This window comes from Hypanus sabinus, chromosome 25 (assembly GCF_030144855.1).
Source record: "Hypanus sabinus isolate sHypSab1 chromosome 25, sHypSab1.hap1, whole genome shotgun sequence".
Lineage (NCBI taxonomy): Eukaryota > Metazoa > Chordata > Chondrichthyes > Myliobatiformes > Dasyatidae > Hypanus > Hypanus sabinus.
Genome location: NC_082730.1, coordinates 14,242,190 through 14,268,761, shown reverse-complemented (window position 1 = coordinate 14,268,761; position 26,572 = coordinate 14,242,190). Strand labels below are relative to the sequence as shown.

General features: G+C 43.0%; 1 protein-coding gene across 2 annotated transcripts in view; it reads right to left on the bottom strand.

The window, feature by feature from the left end:
* The window catches only part of LOC132381030 (polymeric immunoglobulin receptor-like), a 50,421-nt gene that overhangs the window by 8,369 nt on the left and 15,480 nt on the right, over positions 1-26,572 (bottom strand). For both annotated transcript variants that reach the window (XM_059950138.1, XM_059950137.1), the window contains exons 4-11: positions 26,095-26,415; positions 22,161-22,481; positions 18,791-19,111; positions 16,484-16,804; positions 14,368-14,446; positions 8,793-8,884; positions 6,323-6,369; positions 2,706-2,814 (exon numbers count right to left, since the gene is read on the bottom strand). In XM_059950138.1, coding sequence (XP_059806121.1) covers positions 2,706-2,814; positions 6,323-6,369; positions 8,793-8,884; positions 14,368-14,446; positions 16,484-16,804; positions 18,791-19,111; positions 22,161-22,481; positions 26,095-26,415 — 1,611 coding nt within the window. The remainder of the gene's footprint in view (positions 1-2,705; positions 2,815-6,322; positions 6,370-8,792; positions 8,885-14,367; positions 14,447-16,483; positions 16,805-18,790; positions 19,112-22,160; positions 22,482-26,094; positions 26,416-26,572) is intronic.

Sequence of the window (26,572 nt, the reverse complement as noted above, 5' to 3'; positions counted from 1 at the left end):
TGTAACTGCTGACCTCCTCTTCCGTTCCTCACCCTTCTGAGCCACAGGGCCAGACTCAGAGCCAAAGGCACGGCCAATGTTGCTTTCTCAGGTAGGTCGTTCCCCCCAACAGCACTCAAAATGGAGTACTTATTGTTCAGGGAAACAGTCATTGGGGTGCTCTCCACTACCTGAAACCCTCACTTCCCTCTCCTGATGGTCACCCACTTATCTGTCTTCTGTGGCCCCGGGGTGACTACCTGCCTATGGCTCTTGTCTATCAGTTCCTCACTCTCCCTAACAAGGCGAAGGTCATTGAGCTGCAGCTCCAATTCCCTAACTCGGTCCCCAAGGTGCTGCAGCTCAATGCACCTGGTGTAGATGTGGCCATCAGGGAGGCTGGAAGTATCACGGACATCCCACAGCCGACACCCAGAACAGAAAACTGGCCTCGCAGTCATATCCACTGTTCAAATGCACTGAGCCCCATTAGACAGTCCTTTTTTAAACTTCCCTCCCAGACCTGTGCAAAGGTCTGTTTCGCTCTTTGAATCAATTGGTCAGCTGCTAATGCGCCAAGCCCAGTGAGATGGTCCTTTTTAAAACTTTTCTCCCTGACCTGCACAAAGCTCACTCTCTCATCAAATCAATTGGGCCAGACCAGACTTAGAATGAACAACCAGTCCTCCAGCTTCGGGGCATTCAGATCACAGCTATCAAACCTGACTGGTAAAACAAAACTGTTACAGAAACAGCTATGAAGATTCCCTCTATATCTGAGTGTGATGGTATTCTTGAAACTCCACCCAGGACTTGCATGACTACCAGCAGAGAAAACTGAGAGGAGGCTACCAACATGATGAAGGAAGCCCTGAACAGCACCAGAGATGGAGGACCTGCACTGCTGCCCCAAACACAGCAGTGTTACGGGCAGTCACACAGAGATGATCTAGACTCTGACCTTCATTGCTAAAGAAGAAGAACCGGAAAGCGGGGTTTACATTAGAAACATAGAAAACCTACAGCACAATATATGCCCTATGGCTCACAAAATTGTGCCGAACATGTCCCTACCTTAGAAATTACTAGATTGACCTATAGCCCTCTATTGCTCTCAGCTCCATATACCTATACAAAAGTCTCTTAAAAGACCCTATTATATCTGCCTCCACCACCGTTACCAGCAGCCCATTCCACACACTCACCGCTCTCTGATTAAAAAACGTACCCCTGACATCTCCTCTGTACCTGTTCCCCAGCACCTTAAACCTGTGTCCTCTTGTGGCAATAATTTCAGCACCGGGAAATGCCTCTGACTATCCACATGATCAATGCCTCTCATCGTCTTATACACCTCTATCAGGTCACCTCTTATCCTCTGTCATTCAAAAGAGAAAAGGCCAAGTTCACTCAACCTATTCCAATAAGGCAAGCTACCTAATCCAGGCAACATCCTTGTAAACAACAACACACGCAAAATGCTGGTGGAACACAGCAGGCCAAGCAGCATCTATAGGGAGAAGCGCTGTTGACATTTCGGGCCGAGACCCTTTGTCGGGACCTGTGTTGAACTCCATCTATAGCGCTTCTCCCTATAGATGCTGCCTGGCCTGCTGTGTTCCACCAGCATTTTGTGTGTGTTGTTGTTTGAATTTACAGCATCTGCAGATTTCCTCGTGTTTGCTCTTTAAACATCCTTGTAAATCTCCCCTGCACCCTTTCTATGGCTTCCACATCCTTCCTGTAGTGAGGTGATCAGAAGTGAGCACAGCACTCTAAGTGGGGTCTCACCAGGGTTCTATATAGCTGCAACACTAACTCTTGGCTCCTAAATTCAATTCCATGATTGATGAAGGCCAATACACCATAGGCCTTCTTAACCACAAAATCAACGAGCTTCCTATGGACTTGGAACCCAAGATCCCTCTGATCCTCCACACTGCCAAGAGTCTTATCATTAATACTATATGCTGCCATCATATTTGACCTTCCGAAATGAACTACTTCACACTTTTCTGTGTTGAACTCCATCTGCTACTTCTCAGCCCAGTTTTGCATCCTATCAATGCCACGCTGTAACCTCTGACCACACTCTCCACTATCCACAATCCCACCAACCTTTGTGTCATCCCTCCACCTCCTCATTCTGATCATTTATGAAAATCACGAAGTGTAAGGGTCCCACAACAGATCCCTGAGGCACGCAACTGTTGACTGACCTCCATGCGGAATATGACCCGTCTAGAAACACTCTTTGCCTACTGTTTGCAAGCCAGTTCTGGATCCACAAAGCAATGTCCCCTTGGATCCTATGCCTTCTTACTTTTTCAATAAGCCTTGCATGGTGTGCTTATCACATACCTTGCTGAAATCCATATACACGACATTTACTACTCTTCCTTCATAAATGTGTTTAGTCACATCCTCAAAAAATTCAATCAGGCTCGTAAGGCACAACCTGCCCTTGACAAAGCCATGTTGACTATTCCTGATCATATTATACCTCTCCAACTCTTCATAAATCCTGCCTCTCAGGATCTTCTCCATCAACTTACCAACCACTGAGGTAAGACTCACTGGTCTATAATCTCTGGGCTATCTCTACTCTCTTTCTTGAAAAGGTTCGTGGAAGAAGTGATGGGTTTGAAATTTCATATCTGTGTAGGTGATGTTGTGCATATCAGTAACGGAGTGGACTGTTGTTAATTTCCTTTTATATTTCACACCTGCATACACAATTCCAGTTTCATTTTTCACTGACTGGGCAGCTGCCTGCTTCTTTCGAACATGGTGTAGATCTGTACAAACAACATGTTCTTCCAACGTGGCCATTTCCTGAAATAAAAAAAGTAAATTCTGAAATCTACTTTATGACTGATGAATATGAAAGTTGAGGGTGTGAAAAGCTACAGGGAGACGACAGCATAATAGGTGAGAGGGAAAATAAATCAGCTGTGATTGATGGATGGAGCAGTGTTGATGGGCCAAATGGACCAATTCTGAAACCTATACCATATGGTGTATGGTCTTAATTTCCTGGATTGTTTCTTTATTATTTTATGTTTAAATCTGGAGTTCTAATTTCATCCGTTAGTGGAAACACCTTTATTCAATAAAACAATCTGATACTCTTGCAGGCAACTACCAGATCATTCTTAGTTTTCTTTCCATAAATAAACCCTGATCCTTTCAATCAGCTTTGTCAGGGGTCACCCTAGTTGGAAAGGGGGCCAGAATAGACCCTATGGACTGTGCTGATATTAAGAGAGAGAGAGGGAGGCGTCCAGCGCAATGATAGAGAGACAGAAACTGCTCCAAAGAATGATGTTATAGCTCCTCTGCCAATTGTTTACCTTTGTCTGAGGTCACTTGCTTGCTTGCAGAGTTCCTGCAGAAAGTGGTGGGCAGAGCATGTTGATGGACAGCTAGTGTCCAACATATAGAGATATAAAGCAGATCCACTGGTCCACAGGCAGATACACCACGAGACACACACAGTGTCGGACACTGAACGAGATTTGTGCACCTACAGGAAGGTGGGTTTTTGGAGGACCATTTCTGGGAAATCGATCAGTGGCTCACAGTATGAAAAGGGGCAACCAGTGGGGAATTCTTTGTATGTCCACCTGGGTGATAATTCCACCACAGAAGTATGGTTGTACGTGCTATGGTCAAAGTTGGTGACTACAATGGGATTTCAGAAGACAGCATGAAGATCAATGGAAACAGCTCACCTCTCACTCTCTCTCTCCAATGATACTCAATGAACTACCTCGAATATATATATATCATTGCTAACCTGGTTGATATGTTTGCATTTATAGTACTGTATTGTGTAGTTTACTAATAAACATTATCAGTTTATAGAAATACCAGACTCCAGAGTGTTTTCCATTTCTGCTGGTTCTTTAACTCTGTCACAGCATACATAACAAAATTGGGGGCTCGTCTGGAATGTACAACAAATTGATTGGGGAAAATCCATTGTGATTTGGTTGTGTGTAAAAGAGCATAAATGGATTTTGAGCTTAATAAGTTTATTGCGGCTCCAACCCCTGAGGTGTTGGATGAGGCTAAGATGGATGTACTGATGTGAATAGCTCGTAAACTAAAGAATAAAGTGACCACTAGCATGAAGAAGGCTTAGGTACAGCTGATAATAGCATATCATTATGTTGCTGAGGGGAAATTCAAAGAGGAGGCTTTGGAGACGTTTGTTGAGGGTGAAACATTTACTGAGGCTGATGTTCAGTATGAACATGAGTTATGAGTAAAAAACCTGGAGGCTGAGGAAGCAGAAAGACAGAGAGAAGAAGGAGGAAAAGAGAGGCGGTTTGAGCTGGCAAAGACAAAAGCATTGCAGGAAGGGGGACGAGTGCTAGACCCAATCAGGAGGGTTCAAGTTTCTCAGGAAATAAAGGTGGTACCTCCATTTGAGGAAACCGACATTGATAGGTATTTTCTACATTTTGAAAAGGTCACCATGAATCAGAATTGGCTGGAAGAGAAGTGGACTGTTTTGTTACAAAGTGGACTTAAGGGGAAGGCTCAGCGAGCCTATTTGGCTTTGTCTACGGAAGACGCAAATGATTATGATGGATCAAAAGGGGCTTTACATAAGGCTTATGAGTTGGTTCCAGAGGTGTATCGACAAAAGTTCAGGGATTTAAGGAAGCATTGAAACCAAACGTTTGTGGAGTTTGCCCATGAGAAACATGTGTACTTTGATTGGTGGTGTGCTTCGGAAGAGGTGGGTGAGAATGTTGGAAAACTGAGGGAGTTGATCTTAATTGAAGAATTTAAAAATTGTGTCCCTGACAACATAAAGACGTACCTGAATGAGAAAAAGGCTAAGACCCTGTCCAAATCTGATAAATCAACAGACGAGTATGCTTTAACTCACAAGGTAAAGTTTTTTTTCCGAGCAAGAGCTATCAGAAGGGTAGCAGGGATAACTGAGATATCCTACCGGCTGAGCCAAAAAGTAAGCAGGTGACTAGCAGAAAAGGCAAAGAGGAAGAGAAACAGTTCACCAGTTTAATGTGTTTCCATTGTGGGAAGCCCAGACACATGGCATCTAGATGTTTCCAGAAAAGCAAAAAGGGAAAAGAGAAAGAGAAAACCCCAACTGCCTGTATCCAGCTGGGTAAAATGCTGTTGAGGAAGGAGGGGTCAGGCAGAGTTCAAGAAGGATGCAAATAAGTTGGTGTCTGTGAAGGAGGGGTCAATCCTGCTTCCAGTGAGAATCTGGAGAGACACTGGAGCTTTCCAGTCATTAATCTTAAGGAGTGTGTTGAAATTTGGTGCTGAGACCGAGACTGGTGAAGTTAATGTTCTCCAGTGTATTGGAAAAGTGACTGAGACTGTCCCTTTGCATAAAATAATCCTGAAAAGCAACTTGGTATCTGGACCAGTCACAATAAGGGTGTAATCTAAACTACCGATAGACAATGTTGATGTCTTACTCGGGAATGACCTTGCAGGTGGAGACATGTCTCCATCAGATCTCCAGATAGCTAGTAAGCCTGCGGCTGGTGATGCCCTGTCCATGAGTTCCGAAGTTTGTCCTGGAGGTGCAGTAACAAGAAGCATGTCAAAAAAGGCTGCTGACACTAGTATTGATTTCTCTGAGACTTTCTTACCATCCCTGTATCAGCAGGACTTAGAGGATAGTAAGGCTGTGGTGAGTAAGGAGGGTGGAAAAGACTTGGAGTTATCAAAGGAAGAATTTAGAGAGGAGCAAAATAAAGATCGGAAATTGTGACTTTCAAAGTGACAGCTCTCTCTGAAGAAGAAATTCAGAATGAGGCAGTGGGATATTACATTAAAGATAGGGTGTTAATGAGGAAGTGGAGACCTGCTGCAGTGCCTGCAGATGAAGATTGGGCAATTGTACATCAGGTAGTGGTTCCAAAGATTTACAGGGCTGTAATTTTAAACTTGGCACACAAGATGCCTTTAGGGGGACATTTTGGAATAAAGGAAACAGTACACAGGATTATGAAGGAATTTTATTTTCCTAACATGTGAAAAGATATTGTCAACTACTGCAGAGGATGCCACATGTGCAAGGTGGTGGGAAAACCTAACCAGGCCATCCCAGAATTGTTTCTGATTTCACTGCAGAGTTTGATAGAGTTAAAGAAAATCAGAATGAGCAGAAAAGAAAGGAACAAATAACCAAATGGTATGCCAATAGGATTGAATGAGAGGACTGTTTGGAGGTTTGTGTAAAATATTAATACTGGACTGGACTGGTGGGATGAATGATCTGTAAGATCCCATGTAATCCAAGTCTTAAACAATCTGAAACATTCAAAAAATGTATACTTCATATCCTTACCTGGGTATCATTGTTGCCTTTTCTTTGAGATGTTTTGGGCTTTGATTCTGGAAAATACAACATTACTGCTCACAATTCTGCATCTGTTACGGACAGAAACATTTATTTATTTATTGATACAGCACAGAGTTGGCCCTTGCAGCCTTTGAGCTTCACCACCCTACCAACCCCCGACAAACCAGATTAACCCGAACCTAATCATGGGACATTTCCATTGACCAATTAACCTACCTGGTACATCTTTGGACAGTGAGAAGAAACTGAAGGACCCAGAGTGTATCCATGCATCCCACAGGGAGGAATAATATTGACTGCTTTCTGAACAGCACTGGAACTTCGTGCGAACTGTTATGTTATCATGGCCCCCGTACGGAATCTCAGAACCACGGGAACCCAGGCTGCAACACAATAATGATTCTCCACACAGAGCAAACCTCTGCTCTGGTTACTACACAATATTCAGAAAGGATCACGTTGTTTTATACCCCACCTGATAATAACTCACAGATGATCATGATACTCACAGTTCTCTTCTCTGGTTTACAAAGTCTATTTAAGAGACAAGATGATTTATTTCTGTATTTATTTAGTGATACACTACAGAGTAAGCCATTCAAGCCCTTCAAGACACACTGACACAGCAGCCCCGACAAGTCTGATTAACCTGAACCTAATCATGGGACAATTTATAATGACCAAATAACATACCGGGTGTGTCTTTGGACTTTGGGAGGAAACTGGAGCACCCGAGAAATACCCACACATTCAATGTGGAACACGTAGAGACTCTACAGAATTTCACCAGAATTGACCTCTGAGCTCCAACCTCCAACATGTCCTTCGGAGTAATCTTGTCACACTAACCTCTACGCTATGGATGGGGCCCATCTCTGGGTCATCTCAATAAAGCAGATCACTAACTTAATCTACAGTAACATTTTCCAATCAAAGCAGGGAAATTTTTCTAATGACATGCAGTGAGTTATAGATTGGTAGAACATACACTTGATCATTTTTTAAAGAATTACACAAGGGTACAACTTTACACATACATTGCCTAAATAATTGCTTTTAATTGGTGGTTATACTGAGGAACAGCTTTGTCATGGTCTGGATCGGTTCCCCTTTAAATTTAGTTAGGTTGCATTATGATCCTGACCATTGACTCTTTGTTCCCTTCTAATTCCGTTTCATGCATCCCTTGAACTTGGCAATTAAGGTGATCTACTGTCGACCCAATCCGGCAGCTTATAATCCCCTGGCTTTCGCCGTTCAGGGCAAGGGTGTTAAGGAGCCGTAGCAAGTTGCCATCACTACAACAAGCCCGCATCGGAGTACCAGCAATTCGCCTTCCTTCATCAGAGTGGGTCCGAGCAAGGTCAATCTGCCAGGGGTGAGTTGAAGGCAGAGTCCTGACTCAACGTTCATGCCCATTGTCCGTGTCTACCCTCGAAGAGTCCCAGCTCAGTGCCTGTGGAAGGCAGAGTTCTGGCTCGACGTTCATGCCCATTGTCTATGTCTACCCCTTGAAGAATCTCGGCTTGGTGCCTGAGTGGAAGATGGAGTCCTGGCTTCATGCTCATGCCCATTGTCCGTGTCTACCCCTAGAAGAGTCCTGGCTCGGTGCCTGAGTGGAAGGCGGAGTTCTGGCTCGATGTTCATGCCCAGTGTCTGTGTCTATCCCCCGAAGAAGAGTCCCAGCTCAATGCCTGATCTGAGGGAGGGGTCCTGGCTCAAGGTTCCTTGTCCTGTGTTTTGGTGTCCACGTTTCTGGCTGAGGCGATCCATGGTATCCATGTTTTCTGGCTGCAGTGAATCAAGGTCCTAGTCTCTGAGTCCAAGGTCTGCGGCGGTCCCAGTCCACAGGGGAAAAGTCCAAGGGCCACGGTGGTCCCAGTCCCCAGGGTCCAAGGGCTGAGGATGTCCATGTTCCCACTGTCCAAGTCCAAGGTCCATGGCTGTCCAAGTTCCCAGTTTTCAAGACCCTAGTCCCCTAGACCAAGGTTCGTGTTCCTCTTTGTCCTCCTTGATTTCCCGGTTTTCTGTGTAGCGAGTAATAAATGCTATTTTATTGAACCTAAGAAAGACGTGTTTGTGTCCTGCATGTGGGTCCTCTCCCAGCACCCTTGTCCCTACCCCATGACAAGCTTATTGAATACACTTTCAAATACAGCAGATAATACCCCAAAACTGATTAGTACAGGTGAGACCATGTGAATCTTTCTTCCACCCAACCTCTTGGTTCTCTGCCATTACACAGTTGACATGATATTCCATCACCTGATGTTTCAGGAACAATGGAGTCACCAGGTTAAAGTGGAAACAACACGATTCATTCCTGTATTTTAAACCAACACATTGGCACTCTAATCCTGGCTTTTTGTTGACTGCAAACAAATCAAGTTCCTTAAGATTCAGCAGCCAGCTATCATATTCATCATGAAATAATTAAAGGAAAGAAGAAACCTACCCCTGTTTTTTTTCTTCAGGCAGAAATGTAGACAAACAACAACTAGTATGAGAGGAATTCCAATGACACTGAGCACAATTATGTAAATGAGCCTGTGGTAAAGAATAGGAAAGGGTTAGTCCTGGTTCACCACTTATTCTTGGCCATTTGTAAACTCTGACATTTACACAGCATCTTTCATGAGCTCAGGATGTCTGCAGCTCAGAAAATGAACATTAGACCCTGTTGACAGTGTGGGAACTTGATAAAGCCAATCTGCTCACAGCAAAGTCTCCAAGTAGAAACGTGATCATGGCCAATGATAGTGATGTTGGTTGAAGAGTAACTATTGTCCAAGCCACCTGGGAACCCTCCCATGTTCTTTTCAAACATTTCATCAGAACTGTTGCATTGGAAGATTGATTGGTGGCTTCACCTCTGACGGACAGCATTGCTGACCAGGTAGCCATATCGATTCTTTGAAAGGCCTCCATGGTTTTCTTTATTTCGTGGCTGTCAGGACTCTTGTTTGATTGGGATGAGTCAGGCTGAGGGGCTTGTTTTTCTAATATATAACAATGACTTTATAACTCAGAATATGAGCTTCAACTGCATAACTTAAATTATTTATTATCTTGGGTAAGAAAATTATCTTTTTTTAATCAAGACATGACTGCACAGGTACGTAGACATCAGCGAGTTAGACCAGCGGGTAGAAGAGAGTTTTTTTTTCAGCGGTTTGATCGAGGCACGACTGCAGGTGCATGGGTACCAGCAAGTTAGACCGGTGGGAAGAATTTAAAAAGAAGACACCTTTATAGAGCGTGCGCCAGAGGAGCGGGTGGTGTAGAGGGAGTCAGAGTAGGAGGGCTTTGGCTCAATGGGGCATCGTAAATAGTGGGTTGGGAGCAGGTAAGTTACTTGTGATAAATAGGAATAGGAGGTATGACTGTGATGTCAGTGTTCTGTACTGGGTGTCAGATGTGGAATACTCCCAGCCTCCCGGATGGCCACATGCTCACCAGGTGCGTCAAGCTGCAGCTCCTTAGGGACCAGATTAGGGAACTGGAGATGCACCTCAATGATCTGTGTCTAGTTAGGTAAAGTGAGGAGGTGATAAAGAGGAGCTATAGGCAAGTAGACACACCGGGGCCTCAGGAGACAGATAAGTGGGTAACAGTCAGGAGAGGAAAGGGCAAGAGTCAGATACTAGAGGGTACCCCTATGGCTGCCCCCCTTAACAATAAGTACTTCTGTTTGAGTACTGTTGCGGGAGCAACAGTGGCTGCACCACTGGCACAGAAACTGGCCCTGTGGCTCAGAAGGGTTGGAAAAGGAAGAGGATGGCATCAGTGATAAGGGACTCTACAGTTAGGAGAGCAGATAGGCGATTCTGTGGATGCAGGAAAGAAACACGGATGATAGTTTGCCTCCCAGGTGCCAGGGTCTGGGATGTTTCTGGTCACGTCCACGATATCCTGAAGTGGGAAGCTGAACAGCCAGAGGTTGTAGTACATATTGGTACCAAAGACATAGGTAGGAAAAGGGAGGAAGTACTGAAAACAGACTATAGAGACATAGGAAAGAAACTGAGAAGCAGGACCTCAAAGGTAGTCATCTCGGGATGTAGGAATAGAGAGAGGTGGAGGATAAATGCATGGCTGAGTGATTGGAGCAGAAGGCAGGGATTCAGATTTCTGGATCATTGGGACCTCTTTTCAGGCAGGCGTGACCTGTACAAAAAGTACGAGCTGCACTTGAATGTGAGGGGGACCAACATCCTGGAAGGGAGGTTTGCTGGGGCTGTTTGGGAGAGTTTAAACTAGAATTGCTGGGGGTGGGAACCAAATTGAAGAGAACGAGGAAGGGGAGGTTGGCTCACAAATAGAAAAAGCTTGTAGACAGTTTGAAAGGGAGGATAAGCAGGTGATAGAGAAGGGGTGCACTCAGACCAATGGTTTGAGATGTGTCTATTTTACCACAAGGAGTATTATGAACAAAGAGGATGAGCTTAGTGCATGCATCAGTACTTGGAGATATGATATTCTGGCCATTACAGAGAATTGGAAGGCTCAGGGGCAAGAATGGTTACTTAGAGTGCCAGACTTTAGATATTTCAGAAAGATCAGGGAGGGAGGCAAAAGAGGTGGGAGTTTGGCACTGCTGATTAGAGATAGTGTCACGGCTGCAGAAAAGTAAGAAGTCAAGAATGGATTGTCCACTGAGTTGCTGTGGGTGGAAGTTAGAAACAGGAAGGGGACAATAACTGTATTGGGTGTTTTTTATAGAACACTCAATAGTAACAGGGACATTGAGGAGTGGATAGGGAGAGAGATTCTGGAACGGTGTAGTATAACAGGGTGCCGTGGTGGGAGATTTAACTTTTCTAAATATTGATCAGCATCTCCCTGGAGCAAGCATTTTAGATGCGGTGAAGTTTGTTACGTGTGTTCAGGAAAGTTGTCTGACACAATGTGCAGGTAAGTCCACAATGGGAGAGGCTGTACTTGATCTGGCATTAGGAAATGAACCTGGTCAGGTGTCAGATCTCTCAGAGGGAGAGCATTTTGAAGATAGTGATCATAATTCTATCTCCTTTTCCATAGCATTGGAGAGGGATAGGAACAGACAGGTTAGGAATGTCAAACACGAGGAAATCTGAAGATGCTGGAAATTCAAGCAACACACAAAATGGTGGTGGAACGCAGCAGGCCAAGCAGCATCTATAGGGAGAAGCGATGTCAACATTTCAGGCCGAGACCCTTCGTCAGGACTAACTGAAAGGAAAGATAGTAAGAAATTTGAAAGTAGGAGGGGGAGGGGAAAATGTGAAATGATAGGAGAAGACTGGAGGGGGTGGGGTGAAGCAGAGAACCAGACAGGTGATTGGTAAAAGGGATACAGAGCTAGAGAAGGGAAAGGATCATGGGATGGGAGGCCTACGGAGAAAGAAAGGGGGAAAGGGAGCACCAGAGGGAGATGGAGAACAGGCAGAGTGATGGGCAAGAAAGAAAAAAAACTAAATTTGTCAGGGATGGAGTAAGAAGGGGAGGGGTGTTAATGGAAGTTAGAGAAGTCAATGTTCATGCCATCAGGTTGGAGGCTACCCAGCCGGTTTATAAGGTGTTGTTCCTCCAACCTGAGTTTGGATTCATTTTGACAGTAGAGGAGGCCATGGATAGACATATCAGAATGGGAATGGGACATGGAATTAAAATGTGTGGCCACTGGGAGATCCTGCTTTCTCTGCTGGACAGAACGTAGGTGTTCAGCGAAACGGTCTCCCAGTCTGTTAGAAATGTGGTTAATTGGAGTAAGGGGAAATATGAAGCCATCAGACTGGAACTTGGAAGCATAAATTGGGAGCAGATGTTCTCAGGGAAATGTACAGCAGAAATGTGGCAAATGTTCAGGGGATATTTGTGTGACATTCTGCACAGGTATGTTCCAATGAGACAGGGAAAGGATGGTAGGGTACAGGAACTGTGGTATACAAAGGCAGTTGAAAATCTAGCCAAGAAGAAAAGAAAAGCTTACAAATGGTTCAAAAACCTAGGTAGTGATAGAGATCTAGAAAATTATAAGGCCAGCAGGAAGGAGCTTAAGAATGAACTTAAGAGAGTCAGAAGGGGCCATGAGAAGGCGGTGACCTGGATTAAGGAAAACCCCAAGGCTTTCTACAAGTATCTGAAGAGCAAGAGGATAAGACATGAGAGAATTGGACCAATCAAGTGTGATAGTGGAAATGTGTGTATGAAACCAGAGAAGGTAGCAGTGTCAATTAATGAATAATTTGTTTCAGTATTTATGATGGAAAAGGACTTGGTGATTGTAGGAATAACTTACAGAGGACTGAAAAGCTTAAGCATATAGACATTAAGGAAGAGAATGTGCTGGAACTTCTGAAAAGCTCCAAGTTGGATAAGCTACCGGGACTGGACGAGATATAACCCAGGCTACTGTGGGAAGCGAGGGAGGACATTGCTGAGCCTCTGGCAATGATCTTTGCATCATCAATGGGAACAGGAACATTCCAGAGGATTGGAGAGTTGCAGATGTTATTCCCCTATTCAAGAAAGAAAGTAGAGATAGCCCAGGAAATTATAGACCAGCGAGTCTTACTTCAGTGGTTGGTAAATTAATGGAGAAGATCCTGAGAGTCAAGATTTATGATCATTTGGATAGGCGTAATATGATTAGGAATAGTCAGCATAGCTTTGTCAAAGGCAGGCTGTGCCTTACGAGCCTAATTGAATTTTTTGAGGATATGACTAAGCACATTGACGAAGTCAGAGCAGTAGATGTAGTGTATATGGATTTCAGTAATGCATTTGATTAGGTTCCCCATGCAAGGCTTATTGAGAAAGTAAGGAGGAACGGGGTCCAAGGGGACATTGCTTTGCAGATCCAGAAATGGCTTGCACACGGAAGGCAAAGAGTGGTTGTAGATGGGTCATATTCTGCATGGAGGCTGGTGACCAGTAGTGTGCCTCAGGGATCTGTTCTGGGATCCCTTCTGTGCATGATTTTTTTAAGTGACCTGAATGAGGAAGTGAAAAGATAGATTAGTAATTTGTTGATGACACAAAGTTTGGGGGTGTTGTGGATAGGGCGGAGGGCTGTCAGAGGTTACAGCGAGACATTGATAGGATGAAAACTGGGCTGAGAAATGGAAGATAGAGTTCAACCCAGGTAAATGTGAGGTGGAGGACCAGAGGGATCTTAGTGTCCAAGTCCATAAGACACTCAAAGTTGCTGCACAGATTGACTGCATAGATTGGTTAAGAAGGCATACGATGTATTAGCCTTCATCAACCATGGGATTGAGTTCAAGAGCTGAGCGATAACGTTACAGCTACATAGGACACTGGTTAGACACCATTTGGAGTACTGTGCTCAGTTCTGGTCACCTCACTACAGGAAGGACATGGAAACTATAGAAAAGGTTCACAGGAGATTTACAAGGATAGTACCTGGATTGGTGAGCTTGTCTTATGAGAATAGGTTGAGTGAACTCAGCCTTTTCTCCTTGCAGCAGTCTAAGATTTGAGGTGACCTGATAGAGGTGTATGAGATGATGAAAGGCATTGAATGTGTAGATAGTCAGAGGCTTTTTCCCAGGCATGAAATGACTAACACAAGGAAAAAACAGTTTTAAAGAGCTTGGAAGTAGGAATAGAGGAAATGTCAGGGGTAAATTTTTTAGGCAGAGAGTGGTGAGTGCATGGAATGGGCTGCTGGTGATGGTGGTGGAGGCGGATGCAATATGGTCCTTCAAAAGACTCCTGGATACATACATGAAGTTTAGAAAAATAGAGGGCTATGGTTAACACCAGGTTATTTCTAAACTAAGTACACTTTTGGCACAGCTTTGTGGGTCAAAGGGCCTCTACTGTGTTGTAGGATTTTCTGTTTTCTATGTTCTATCTTTGTCCTCAGGCTTGACACCTGTACAAGAAAACCAGGAATACAATGATTTCCAATACATTATTTCACTGCAGTTAACCAGTTAAAGGTAAACAAATTTCTCTCCCAACTAGCTCTATTTGGAAGGAGTAGATCTGAAATCACCCATAGAGAGAAACATATACTTTACATTTTAGTTGATGAAGATTCTTCCCCTTTTGCAGTTGTCGTGGTTTCTATCACAGTATTTTCACAGAAATCAATTGGCTCTGTTATAAGAAAATAAAATCCAATATTATCTGCTTTGTTTTGCAAAAGCAAGAATGCACAAATGTTAGACCAATAGGTACTTGATCATGGTGGATCAATGCTTGCAAACAGTGGAGGGAATTGGACCCTGATCACTGATCGCTGGCAGAGTAATAATGTTACGCTAATTGTGCACCCAATTACGTTTATATTTGGATTCCTTCCCATGTGCAGGTGCCGGAGGTGTGAAGATACTGCTGGGGAAGTGGAAGGACTTGGAATGAGGGAACCGTAATCCTATTTAAGCATGCGTAATCATAAGGGAAAGGCCCACCATCAAGCATGACTTTGAAAAGAAATTTGTGAATCTACTAAATCCAAGGAAGTGTGTCGTGTTCAGTAAAAGCAGCAAAGCTGAGTATTAGAAGTAGTATAGAATTCAAAATAAAACAATCGATTTAAACATTGAAAATATAGAACATGAGCAAAGTTGCTAGGAATATATATGTAAAGACCTGTTTCATATTTTTTACTGTTATCTGTTTGTATTTCATTTTCTGCTGTTCTGTGGGAGCTGCTTCTTTTCAGCTTATATTTAGGTTATTGTTCAAGATAAGAGATGAGGTGAAACCTGTGCCATCCAATTAGGATGGTCGTGTTGAAAGGGAGGTTTATCTGGTGAGGGACACTAAGGTTGGGTTTGGGGCTTTTTTTGTTGGAGAGGAGATGAGGAGGGAAGACGCTGGGGAGAACCAGTCGTAGCATACGATCCGGTGGGAGACTGTTTGAGATGGATTGTGAGCGACATTTGGAAGGTGGTGTGAGCTTTCACGTTGACCGAGGGCCCAGCGCGTGAGTGAAGGTGAAGTAAAAGGTGAGCTCCAACTTGTACACATCTGATTGTTTAATTAGAATGGGCCCTTTTGTTTTTGTTATTCTTCACTAACCCTTTAGTTAAGATTCATAAACATAATTCCTTTAATCGTATGCAGTGTACTGTCTGTTATTTCGTGGCATAGATTTGTAACAGGGTAGTAAATGGCACAGAATCCACACAAACCGGGGTTTGGGGTGGGATCAAGTGCACCTCAATCTCATGATTTTGCCGGGGCCGGAGGTTGTCTTTCCAAGATTTATGCAGCCAAGGAAACCAGGATGTTTCATATATACCTCCCTGAAAACTTCAGTTGGTATGTGAGAGAAGATTAATTAAAACAAATAGAGGATAACTAACAGACTGAAATGGAGGAATTTATATTGTGCACAAAAAACACAAGACCAACTCAATACATTGATTTTTTTTCTATTGTGCTTCTTCACCACATTTCCTTATACCAATGTCAGGCCAATTGTTCTATAATTTCCTCTTTTCTCTCTACCTCCTTTTTAAAATAGAATGGTTAGCTTCTCTCCAATTCAATGGAATTAAAAATGGCCAGCAGTGCATCTATTATTTTTCGTGAAAATTCCTCACATTCTCTGTGATGTAGAGTATCATAACCTGAAGATTTATTGGTTTTCAATCACATCAGTTTTCCAATCACCATTCTGATGTTATTGGTGAACACTGACTTTCTACCTTTCAATATACCCTCTGATCACCGTTTTTCTTCTTTTTGACAAAGGCTGTTCGTACATTTTTGATGGTGTGTGGTTTTTCATTGATTCTGTTTTATTTATTTGTATCTATTCTGAATGCCTGCAAGAAAATGGATCTCAGGGTAGTATGTGGTGACAAATATGTACTTTGATAATAAATTTACTTCAAACTTTGAAGTAGTTTATCTCAGAAGGACTATCTTAATAAATGGCCAGAAATATTGCCAGATGCAACATATTCACACCCAGCATGTGAGAGCAGATCAGAGACAGGAGACCCTGTGCTGAGAAACTCACGTTTGAACTGCTGTACCAAAAGGCTTTTCATTCTCTGAAAGGTAGTGACAACATACAGTCTATGCTCTTGAGTGGTTCCAACGACACAATATCCAGTACACATCAATCATTCAGTAGTACTCCATCAAACATCATAAAGAATCAAACCCTGCACCACTTACCTGTGCTGTTGACTTCAATCACATTTCTGCAGGTGCTGACACTGTTGGAGATGGACACACTGACCATGTCACTGGATATTTCTCCTTGTCTGTTTGAAGCTTTGCAATAATACAGATAGTTTATGTATTTTAAGGATTGACAATGTAGATCCAGTTCATTGGTATCAGAGATCTTTGAATCCACAGATGTGTTCTTTTTATACCATAAGTACTGAATGGGAAGGGATCCATGGACAGACTCACAGGACACTGATATGGAGTCCCCACAACTTGAGCCATTTGTTGCTGGTGACAGTTGAAGGAAAGGAACAGACGGGGGCTCTGTGGAAGAGAATCAGTGAACATCTGAAAAGCAAACACACTAAGGATTGCAGTAGTTTTGTATCTCGATCAGGAGCAACCAGTTTGGAATCTCAGCAGCTCATTTACCTCTCTGTGTCTCTGCATCATCGCATCTGCCTGAACTACCGTGTCTGCAGGACTCCAGATCAGGACAGCAGTGATGACACTGAGTATGTGTCAGTGTGAAAATCAGAGTTACAATCTCTCTCAGCATAAGGAGACAGTCCAGAGTGTCACCTAACTGTTTGACGTTGGAATAGCAACATTTGTGTGTGTCCTGGAAAACTCCCCATCATGTAAAAGTAGGATATTGTCAGATATGTACAAAATGAATGGTGACTTTTGGGACAAGAGTATAATTGTTATTGGTTTCAGCGACTGAAAGCAGCAAGGGGACCCATGAGTACTGATATCAATATGAAGCCAATAAGAAATCATATGTGACTGGAGAACTAGAAAGATCATAGGCCATAAGATACAGGAGCTGAATTAGGCCAATCTGTCCATTGGGTCTGCTCCACCATTCAGTCATGGCTGCTTTATTATCCATCTTTATCTATTCTCCTGCCTTCTCTTTGTAACCTTTGATGCCCTTAAGAATCACCCTCTGCTTTAAGAATACCCAATGATTTGGCCTCCACAGCAAGCTGTGGCAATGCATTTCACAGATTCACCAACTTTTACATGAAATTTCCTCTCATCTCTCTGTTCAAGGACATCCTTCGATTCTGTGTGCCCTCTAGTACTAGATGCTCACACTGTAGGAAAACTCCTCTCCACATTCATTGGGCTTTGCAATGCTCGATAGCTTTCCACGAGATCCACCCTCATTCTTCTAAACATCAACGAGTACAGGCCCAGTGCCTTCAAATACTCCTGATACATTAAGGAAGATTGACTTCAACTGGAATTTAATTTACAGTTTTGTTACACTGTCCAAAGACCTACCAGTTGGTAGATTAATTGATCACTATAAATTGTCTCATGATTAGTCTAGGGCTAAATCTGGGTATCGCTGGACGGCAATGTTTGAAGGGCAATATCCACGGTATATCTCACTCAATCAATCAATCAATCAATCAATCAATAAAACATAGCTACCTGGACTGGAGTGTATTAGCCATGGACAGAAGTAGGAAAAACATTTTTTTGCTGGAGTATAGGAAGCTGAGGGGATTTTTACACTGAGGGTGGTGACTGCATGGAACATTCAGTCAGACCGGCTGGAGGAAAAGGATATTATCACAATATTTAAGAGGTTTTTGTACAAGGACATGAAAAGGGAGGGAGTGAAGGGATATGGACCAATGCAATACAACAGAATCATGGCCAGAGAACCAAAGAGTCTATTCTTGTGCTGAACTGTGTCCCAAGTTCTCTCTAATTCCATTGCTCTATTTCTCATCAGGACTGGGCTGGTGTAGAGGCGGGTTGCTGGGAAGTAGATGGTCAGTGGGTGCTGGGGAGAGGATTCCTGGAGCACATTGACAGAGACAAAGAGAGTCAGCGTGTGGTAGAGGGGGGAGTGACTGATCCATGAAGCAGGGATGGGTAGTGGAAAAGCCTGCTGTGGGAGAACTGAATGAAGTCTGTTTAGCTCTGGAACTGATTCCCTGTTTATAAATTTCCAGGTATTTATACTAAGAGAAGCACTTGTTTCTCTTCGACCCATTAACATCAGATTACTAGTTTAAGTCTGAATCTCTGACAGGTTGAAATTTCATGCAGATCAGAGGCAGGGAAATGCGCTGAGCCTCCCACTGGCAATAGGTGTCCCATCAGTGGATCAGACCCCGCACTGAATGAGAGCATCATGAGAGGGGATTCCCCATTCCTAGCCCACAACCCACAGGACTCTGCCCCACTGTGGACCATCCGGATATCCGTGTTGCCCTAACTCCGAGCAGGGAGAACATGAATCAGGCATTTCAGTGGAGACATCAAGTCAATATATGAAAAACCTACCGTTAGAAATTTCTACAAAAATGTCAAAGGTTGGATGATTGCCAGATGTTGTAATTCCACATCTGTAATTTCCTCTCTCTTCAGAGACAAGATTCTCCATAGTAACAGTAAATATTCCCAGGGATGTGTTATCTCTGATCGTCATTCTTCCATGAAGCTCATTTTGCCCATTTGCATTCACTGACAATGTCTGTTTGCGATCCCACGTTGGATACCAGTACTTTGTGTGTGAACGGTACATTGGTGCATAGTGACAATTGATTGTGACCGCTCTTCCCACAACTCCTCTTACTTGATCTTCTGCCCATAAAGCACCTGAAACTGAGAGAGAAATTCTTCATTAAATGGACAGGTAAAATTAAATTTACACAAGCAGATTCAAGATTCAAGATTGTTTAATCTTATTTCCTGTACACAAGTGTAAAGGAGAACAAAATCATTATTACTCTGGATCCAATGAAGAACAAAAAAAAACACTACATAGAGTAAATCTAAGGATGTTTTATTTAAAGCTGTCGCTGTGTACTAAGGAATCTGTTACACTATCGATTGGTATAATTGAATTCCACATAGACTGAGAAGACAACAGCATCATCCCTCATCACAAACTCACAGCTCTTCACAAGTAATGATTTAGATTTGATTGGAGTGATCATTGTCAGTGCCCACTAATGTCTCAGTGTGTTTCCACATTTCTGAGTCAATAGATTCCTGATCCAGTCCCATTCTAATAAGGTGAGCCCAAGGTCAGTGGTGGATAACTTACTGGAGGCAATTGTGTGAGACAGGATCTAACTGAATTTGAAAAGGTAAGATCTGATCTGGGATAGTCAACATGATTTTGTGCATGGCAAATCTTGTCAAAGTTTTCAAAGTGACCTGGAAAATGATCCAGTGTTCAGCCCGTTACTCTGTGCCAGCAACGACCATCAGTTGGGCCTGTTCCATCTGCCTGCATTTGACCCGTCTCCCTCTCTTGTCGTTACTACCATCAGTTGGGAGGTGCCGGAGTCCTGGGGCCCACACCACCAGGTTTGTCAGCACTTGGCGATCTGCAGCTATCGGGTTCCTGGATTGGCTTCACTCATCTCAGTGCTGAACTGACTCCGCAGCTCGGGACTCACTTTCGGCGACTCTGCGTCTCATGTTCCACGTATTAATTGTTTACATATTTTTATTATTTGTTCCATTCATCCTCTTTTGCACAGTAGATATTTGTCAGTCATTGTTGTGCGTGGTTTGTCATGGATTCTATTGTGTTACTTTGTCTTGTGGGTATCTGCGAAAAGATGAATCTCTAGATTGTTTATGGTATACATAGTTTGGTAATAAAATTACTTTGAACTTTGAACTAGGAAAGTGGCCAATGGAACAGGTGATGGAATTGAACTCATGCAGAGTGACGTGATGCATTTTGGGAAATTAAGCAAAGGCACAACTTACACTGCAGGGAAAAAGAAGTGCAACTACATTGGGCCCTGAAAGTGACAACACAGGTGGGGAAGTGTTGAACAAGGAATAAGACCGGCTTGCATTCTTTGGATGGGGCATTAAGTACAGTTGGAATGAGATGTTACGACTATAAAGGATGTTAACCAGATCTCACCTTGTCTACTCTGTGTAGTTCCAGAGGAAGAGTGTGATTAAATTAGACAAGGTACAGAAAACATTCACAAAGATGCTACTGTGATTGGAGGGTTTGGGTTATCAATAGGCTGGGACAGTTTTCCCTGAAGTGAACACAGCTGAGGGGTGACTTGATAAAGGTTTGCAAATTAAGAGGCAATGGTATGGTGGATAATCACGGACTTTATCCCAGGTTAGCGGAGTCGGAAACTAAAGAGCCTCGGTTTAAAGTGAGAGGGGATAGTCTTGGAGGGGCGGAGTTTTCCACACAGAGCAGTGTGTATGTGGAAAAGGCTGCCAGAGGAAGTGCCAGAGGTGGGAACACATACAACGTTTCAAATAGATTTGGACAAGTTCATGGACAGGAAAGCTTTAGAAGGATACCAGCCAATTGAGAGGAAATGGGAGAAGCTCAGGAAGACACTGGGGTCAGCATGGACGATTTGGGCCGAAGCACCTGTTTCCTCAACCAATATCTCTATGACTCTGCTGCATCCTCTCTAAATTGTAACACACTTCTGAAAGGTTAGAATCAGAATTCTATTTTATTGCATTGGTGTGACAGCTTATTGGATCACAGCCAATCATATTGCAGTTCAATTTCAAAATTGTAAGTACATTTAATGACAAAGTATGAATACTATATTCAGCCTTCAGATTTTCTCTTTACAAGCAGCTGCAAAACAAAAAAAACTGTAGAATCCATTAATAAACACTGTCAAATGCACAATGTGTAGTAAAAAATAAATCATGCAAAAAATTAAAGTGAGTAAGTAGATTCTTAACTGAAATTCATAAATGTGAGCCCACAGCCACAAAGCCAGTCATCACAGCAGCCAGTGAAGGAGCCGTTAATTACTGTACAGGCCATTGGCTCAGTTCAGCACAGAGACAGGTTAACTTCGTGGAGCAGCAAGCAGAAGACTTGTCCATCCTTCGCATAGGACTAACATTCTTACACAGTTTTGCATGAATTTTGAAATTTTATTATCCTGTTCACAGCCATGAAATGCAGCAGACTTGTTCATATCTGTACATAGACTCAATTTCCCTTCCCATATCTCAAAGTGAGTGAGGTATTTCAATCAGCTGTCTGAAACTCCGTTTCAGTGGTCAATAATTTACTTGGACTGTTCACGGAATTCTAAAGCTAGTGATAACCATAAGACACAGGAGCAGAATTAAACCATTTTTCCCATAGAGTCTGCCCCACCAGTCCATCATGGCTGAATTATTATCCCACTCAATCCCATTCTCCTGATTTCTCTCCATAATCTGTGATGTATTTACTAAACATGAAACTATTGTGCTCCATTTTCAATATACCCAATGACTTGGCCTCAAAAGCCGTCTGTGATAAGTAATTCCACAGATTCAACACCCTCTGGCTAAATAAATTCCTCCTCATCTCCGTTTTAATGAACGGACTCTGTTCGTTGTACATGTGGAATGTGTGGTGTTTCCCCGGGGTAGCCCCGTTTCCGCCCACATTCTAAAGACATACTGGAAAGATTAATCGGTCTTTGTTGATTGTCCAAAGTGTTGAACAAGGAATAAGACTAGCTTGCCTTCTCTGGATGGGGCATTAACTACAGTTGGAATGATATGTTACAACTATAAATGATGTTGACAAGATCTACCCTGTCTACCCTGTAAAGAAATTCCTCACCCTCAATAGAAGTATAAGAGCAGCAGTAACAAAAAGACATAGTTAAATGTATCCTCCCTTGAAAGGAGGACTTACTGGTGCCATTGATTTCGGTCACGTAACTGCAGATCTCTCCGTTGTTGAAAACTGTCACTTTAACTATTCTGCTGAATTTTGCTCCATGCTGATTCGAGGCTCTGCAGTAATATTGATGGTGCTGCTGGTTGAATGATTGACAATGCAGAGCCAGTTCATTGGTGCCTGATACCTTTCGATACCCAGATGAGGTTTGTTCATACCAGCTGTACTGAATGGGAAGGGATCCCTGGAGGGACTCACAGGAAACTGACACTGAGCCCCCGAGACGTGAGACATTTGCTGGTGACAGATATTGAAGCACAGGAACAGACACGGGTTCTGTGGGAAAGAATTAAACATTCAGACACTGATTGAACATCTGAAAATCAAACACTCTTCTGCCATTTTATTAGGTACCCCAGTTCACCTGCTCATTAATGCAAATATCTAATTAGTCAATCATGCGGCAGCAATACAGTCCATATAAAGATGCAGACATAGGCAAGAAGTTCTGTCTTTGTTTAGGCCAGACATGAGAATGAGGAAAAAAGGTGATCTAAGTGACCTTGACCATGAAATAATTGTTGGGTGCAGATGGTGTAGATTTTCTATTTTTCAGTCTGATCATCTGACATTCTTTAATGGTCTGGAGTAGACAATAGACAATAGACAGTAGGTGCAGGAGTAGGCCATTCGGCCTTTCTAGCCAGTACCGCCATTCACTGTGATCATGGCTGATCATACACAATCAGTACCCCGTTCCTGCCCTCTCCCCATATCCCTTGACCCCACTATCTATAAGAGCTCTATCTAACTCTCTCTTGAATGCATCTAGAGACTTGGCCTCCACTGCCTTCCGGGGCAGGGCATTCCACATATCCACCACTCTCTGGGTGAAAAAGTTGTTCTGCATCTTTGTTCTTAATGTCCTACCTCTTATTCTTAAACTTTGGCCTCTAGTTCTGGACTCACCCATCAGCGGGAACATACATCCTTGCCTCCAGCGTGTCCAATCCCTTAATAATCTTATATTTTTCAATCAGATCCCCTCTCATCCTTCTAAATTCCAGTGTATACAAGCCCAGTCGCTCCAATCTTTCACCATATAACAGTCCCGCCATTCTGGGAATTAACCTTGTGAACCTACACTGCACTCCCTCAATAGCAAGAATGTCCTACCTCAAATTTGGAGACCAAAACTGCACACAATACTCCAGGTGGGGTCTCACCAGGGCCCTGTACAGCTGCAGAAAGATCTCTTTACTCCAACACTTAATTTCTCTTGTTATAAGGGCCAGCATGCCATTAGCTTTCTTCACTGCCTGCTGTACTTGCATGCTTGCTTTCTTTAACTGATGTACAAGAACACCTAGATCTCATTGTACTTCCCCTTTTCCTAATTTGACTCCATTTAGATAGTAATCTGCCTTCCTGTTCTTGCCAACAAAGTGGATAACCTCACATTTATCCACATTAAACTACATCTGCAATACATTTGCCCTCTCGCCCAACCTGTCGAAGTCACCCTGCATTCTCATAACATCCTCCTGACATTTCACACTGCCACCTAGCTTTGTGTCATCAGCAAATTTGCTAATGTTACTTTTAATCCCTTCATCTAAATCACTTAGATGATGAGTAGATGGTTACAGTTCGGTACAAATGCATAGACATCAGTCTGAATCATAGTTACACTCTCTCTGCCCTGTGATGTGCAAACCAGACTCACAAGACACTGACACGGAGTCCCCACAACTTGACCCACTTGTTGGTGGTAAAAATTGAAGCAAAGGAACAGACATGTGTTCTGTGGAAAAGAATCAGTGAACATCTGAAAATCAAACACACTAACGATTTCAGCAGTTCTGTATCTTGACAAGGAGCAACCAGTTTGGAATCTCAGCAGCTCATTTACCTCTCTGTGACTCTGCAGCCTCGCATCTGCCTGAACTGCCATTTCTGCAGGACTCCAGATCAGGACAGCAGTGATGACACTGTGTATGTGTCAGTGTGGAAATCAGAGTTACCATCTCTCTCAGCATCAAGGAGACAGTCCAGAGTCACCTAACTGTTTGACGTTGGAATGGCAACATTTGTGTGTGTCCTGGAAATCTCCCCATCATGATAAAGCAGGCAATTGTCAGATATGTACAAAATGAATGATGACTTTTGGGACAGAGTATAATTGTTATTGGTTTCAGTGACTGACAGTGACAAGGGGACCCATGAATATTGATATCTATGTGAAGCCAATAAGAAATCATATGTGCCTCGAGAACTAGAAAGACCATAGGCCATAAGACCATAAGATATAGAAGCAGAATTAGACCAATCTGTCCATTAGGTCTGCTTCACCATTCAATCATGTCTGCTTTATTAGCCCTCTTTATCTATTTTCCTGCCTTCTCTTTGTAGAATTTGATGCCATTAAGAATCAACCTCTGCTTTAAATATACCCAATGATTTGGCCTCCATAACTGCCTGTGGTAATGAATTCCACAGATTCACCAGCTTTTGGTTAAAGAAAGTCCCCCTCATCTCTCTGTTCAAGGACATCCTTCGATTCTGAGTCTATGCCCTCCTGTCCTAGATGCTCGCACTGTAGGAAACCTCCTCTCCACATCCACTGGGCTTTTCAATGCTTGATAACTTTCCACAAGATCCTCCTTCAATCTTCTAAACACCAACGAATACAGGCCCAGTGCCCTCAGATACTCCTGATACATTAGGGAAGATTGACTTCACCTGGAATTTAAATTCCAGTTTCGTTACACAGTCCAAAGACCTACCAGTGGTAGGTTAAATGATCACTGTAAATTGTCTCATGATTAGTCTAGGACTAAATCTGGATATTGTTGGACAGCAATGCTTGAAGGGCATAATCCACGGTATATCTCATTCAATCAATTGATCAATAAATACATAGTTACCTGGATTGGTGTGTATTAGCCATGGACAGAAGTTGGAAAAACTTGGATTCTTTTTGCTGGAGTGTCGGAGGCTGAGGGGATTCCTGATAGAAGTTTATAAAATTATAGAAGTCAGAGATAGGGAAGATAGTCTGGACCTTTTTTTCTCAGGGTTAAAATATCAAATAATAGTGAGTATAGTTTTAAGGTGATCAGGGGAAATTTTAAAGGACATTTGTGAGACAAGTTTTTTTTACACTGAGGGTGCCGACTGTATGGAACATATAGTCAGACTGACTGGTGGAAAGGGATATTATCACAATATTTAAGAGGTTTTTGTACAAGGACATGAAAAGGGAGGGAGTGAATGGATATGGACCAATGCAATAAAATGGAATCATGGTCAGTGAACCAAAGAGTCTATTCTTGTGCTGGACTGTGTCCCATGTTCTCTTAATTCCATTGCTCTATTTCTCACCGGGACTGGGCTGGTGTAGAGGCTGGCTGCTGGGAAGTAGATGGTCAGTGGGTGGTGGGGAGTGGATTCCTAGAGCAGATAGACAGAGGCAAAGAGAGTCAACGTGTGGTAGAGGGGGAAGTGACTGATCTATGAAGCAGGGATGGGTAGTGGGAAAGCCTGCTGTGGGAGAACTGAATGCAGTCTGGATAGCTCTGGAACTGATTCCCTTTTTATGAATTTCAAGGTGTTCACACCATGAGAAACACTTGTTTCCATCGACTTATTAACATCAGACTATTTGTTTTGGTCTGAATTGAAACCTCTGACAGGGTGAAATTTTACACAGTTCAGAGGCAGGAAAATGTGTTGAACCTCCCACTGGAAATCGGTGTCCCATCAGTGGATCAGACCCCGCACTGAATAAGAGCATCATGAGAGGGGATTCCCCATTCCTAGCCCACAACACACAGGACTCTGCCCCACTGTGGAGACTCCGGATATCCATGTTGCCCTCACTCCAACCAGGGAAAACATGAATCAGACATTTCAGTGGAGACATTAAGTCAATATACGAGAAACTTACCGCTAGAAATTTGTACTAAAATGTCAAAGGTTGGATGATTTACAGATGTTGTAATTCCACATTTGTAATATCCTCTATCTTGATAGACAAGATTCTCCATAGTAACAGTAAATATTCCCAGGGATGTGTTATCTCTGATTGTCATTCTTCCATGAAGCTCATTTTGCCCATTTGCATTCACTGACAATATCTGTTGGCGATCCCACGTTGGATACCAGTACTTTGTGTGTGAGCGGTACATTGGTGCATAGTGACAATCGATTGTGACCGCTCTTCCCACAACTCCTCTCACTTGATCTTCTGCCCATAAAGCACCTGAAACTGAGAGAGAAATTCTTCAGAAAATGGACAGGTAAAATCAAATTTACACAAGCAGATTCAAGATTCAAGATTGTTTCATCATATTTCCTGTACACAAGTGTAAAGGAGAACAAAATCATTGTTACTCTGGATCTGATGGACAACAATGAAAATACAA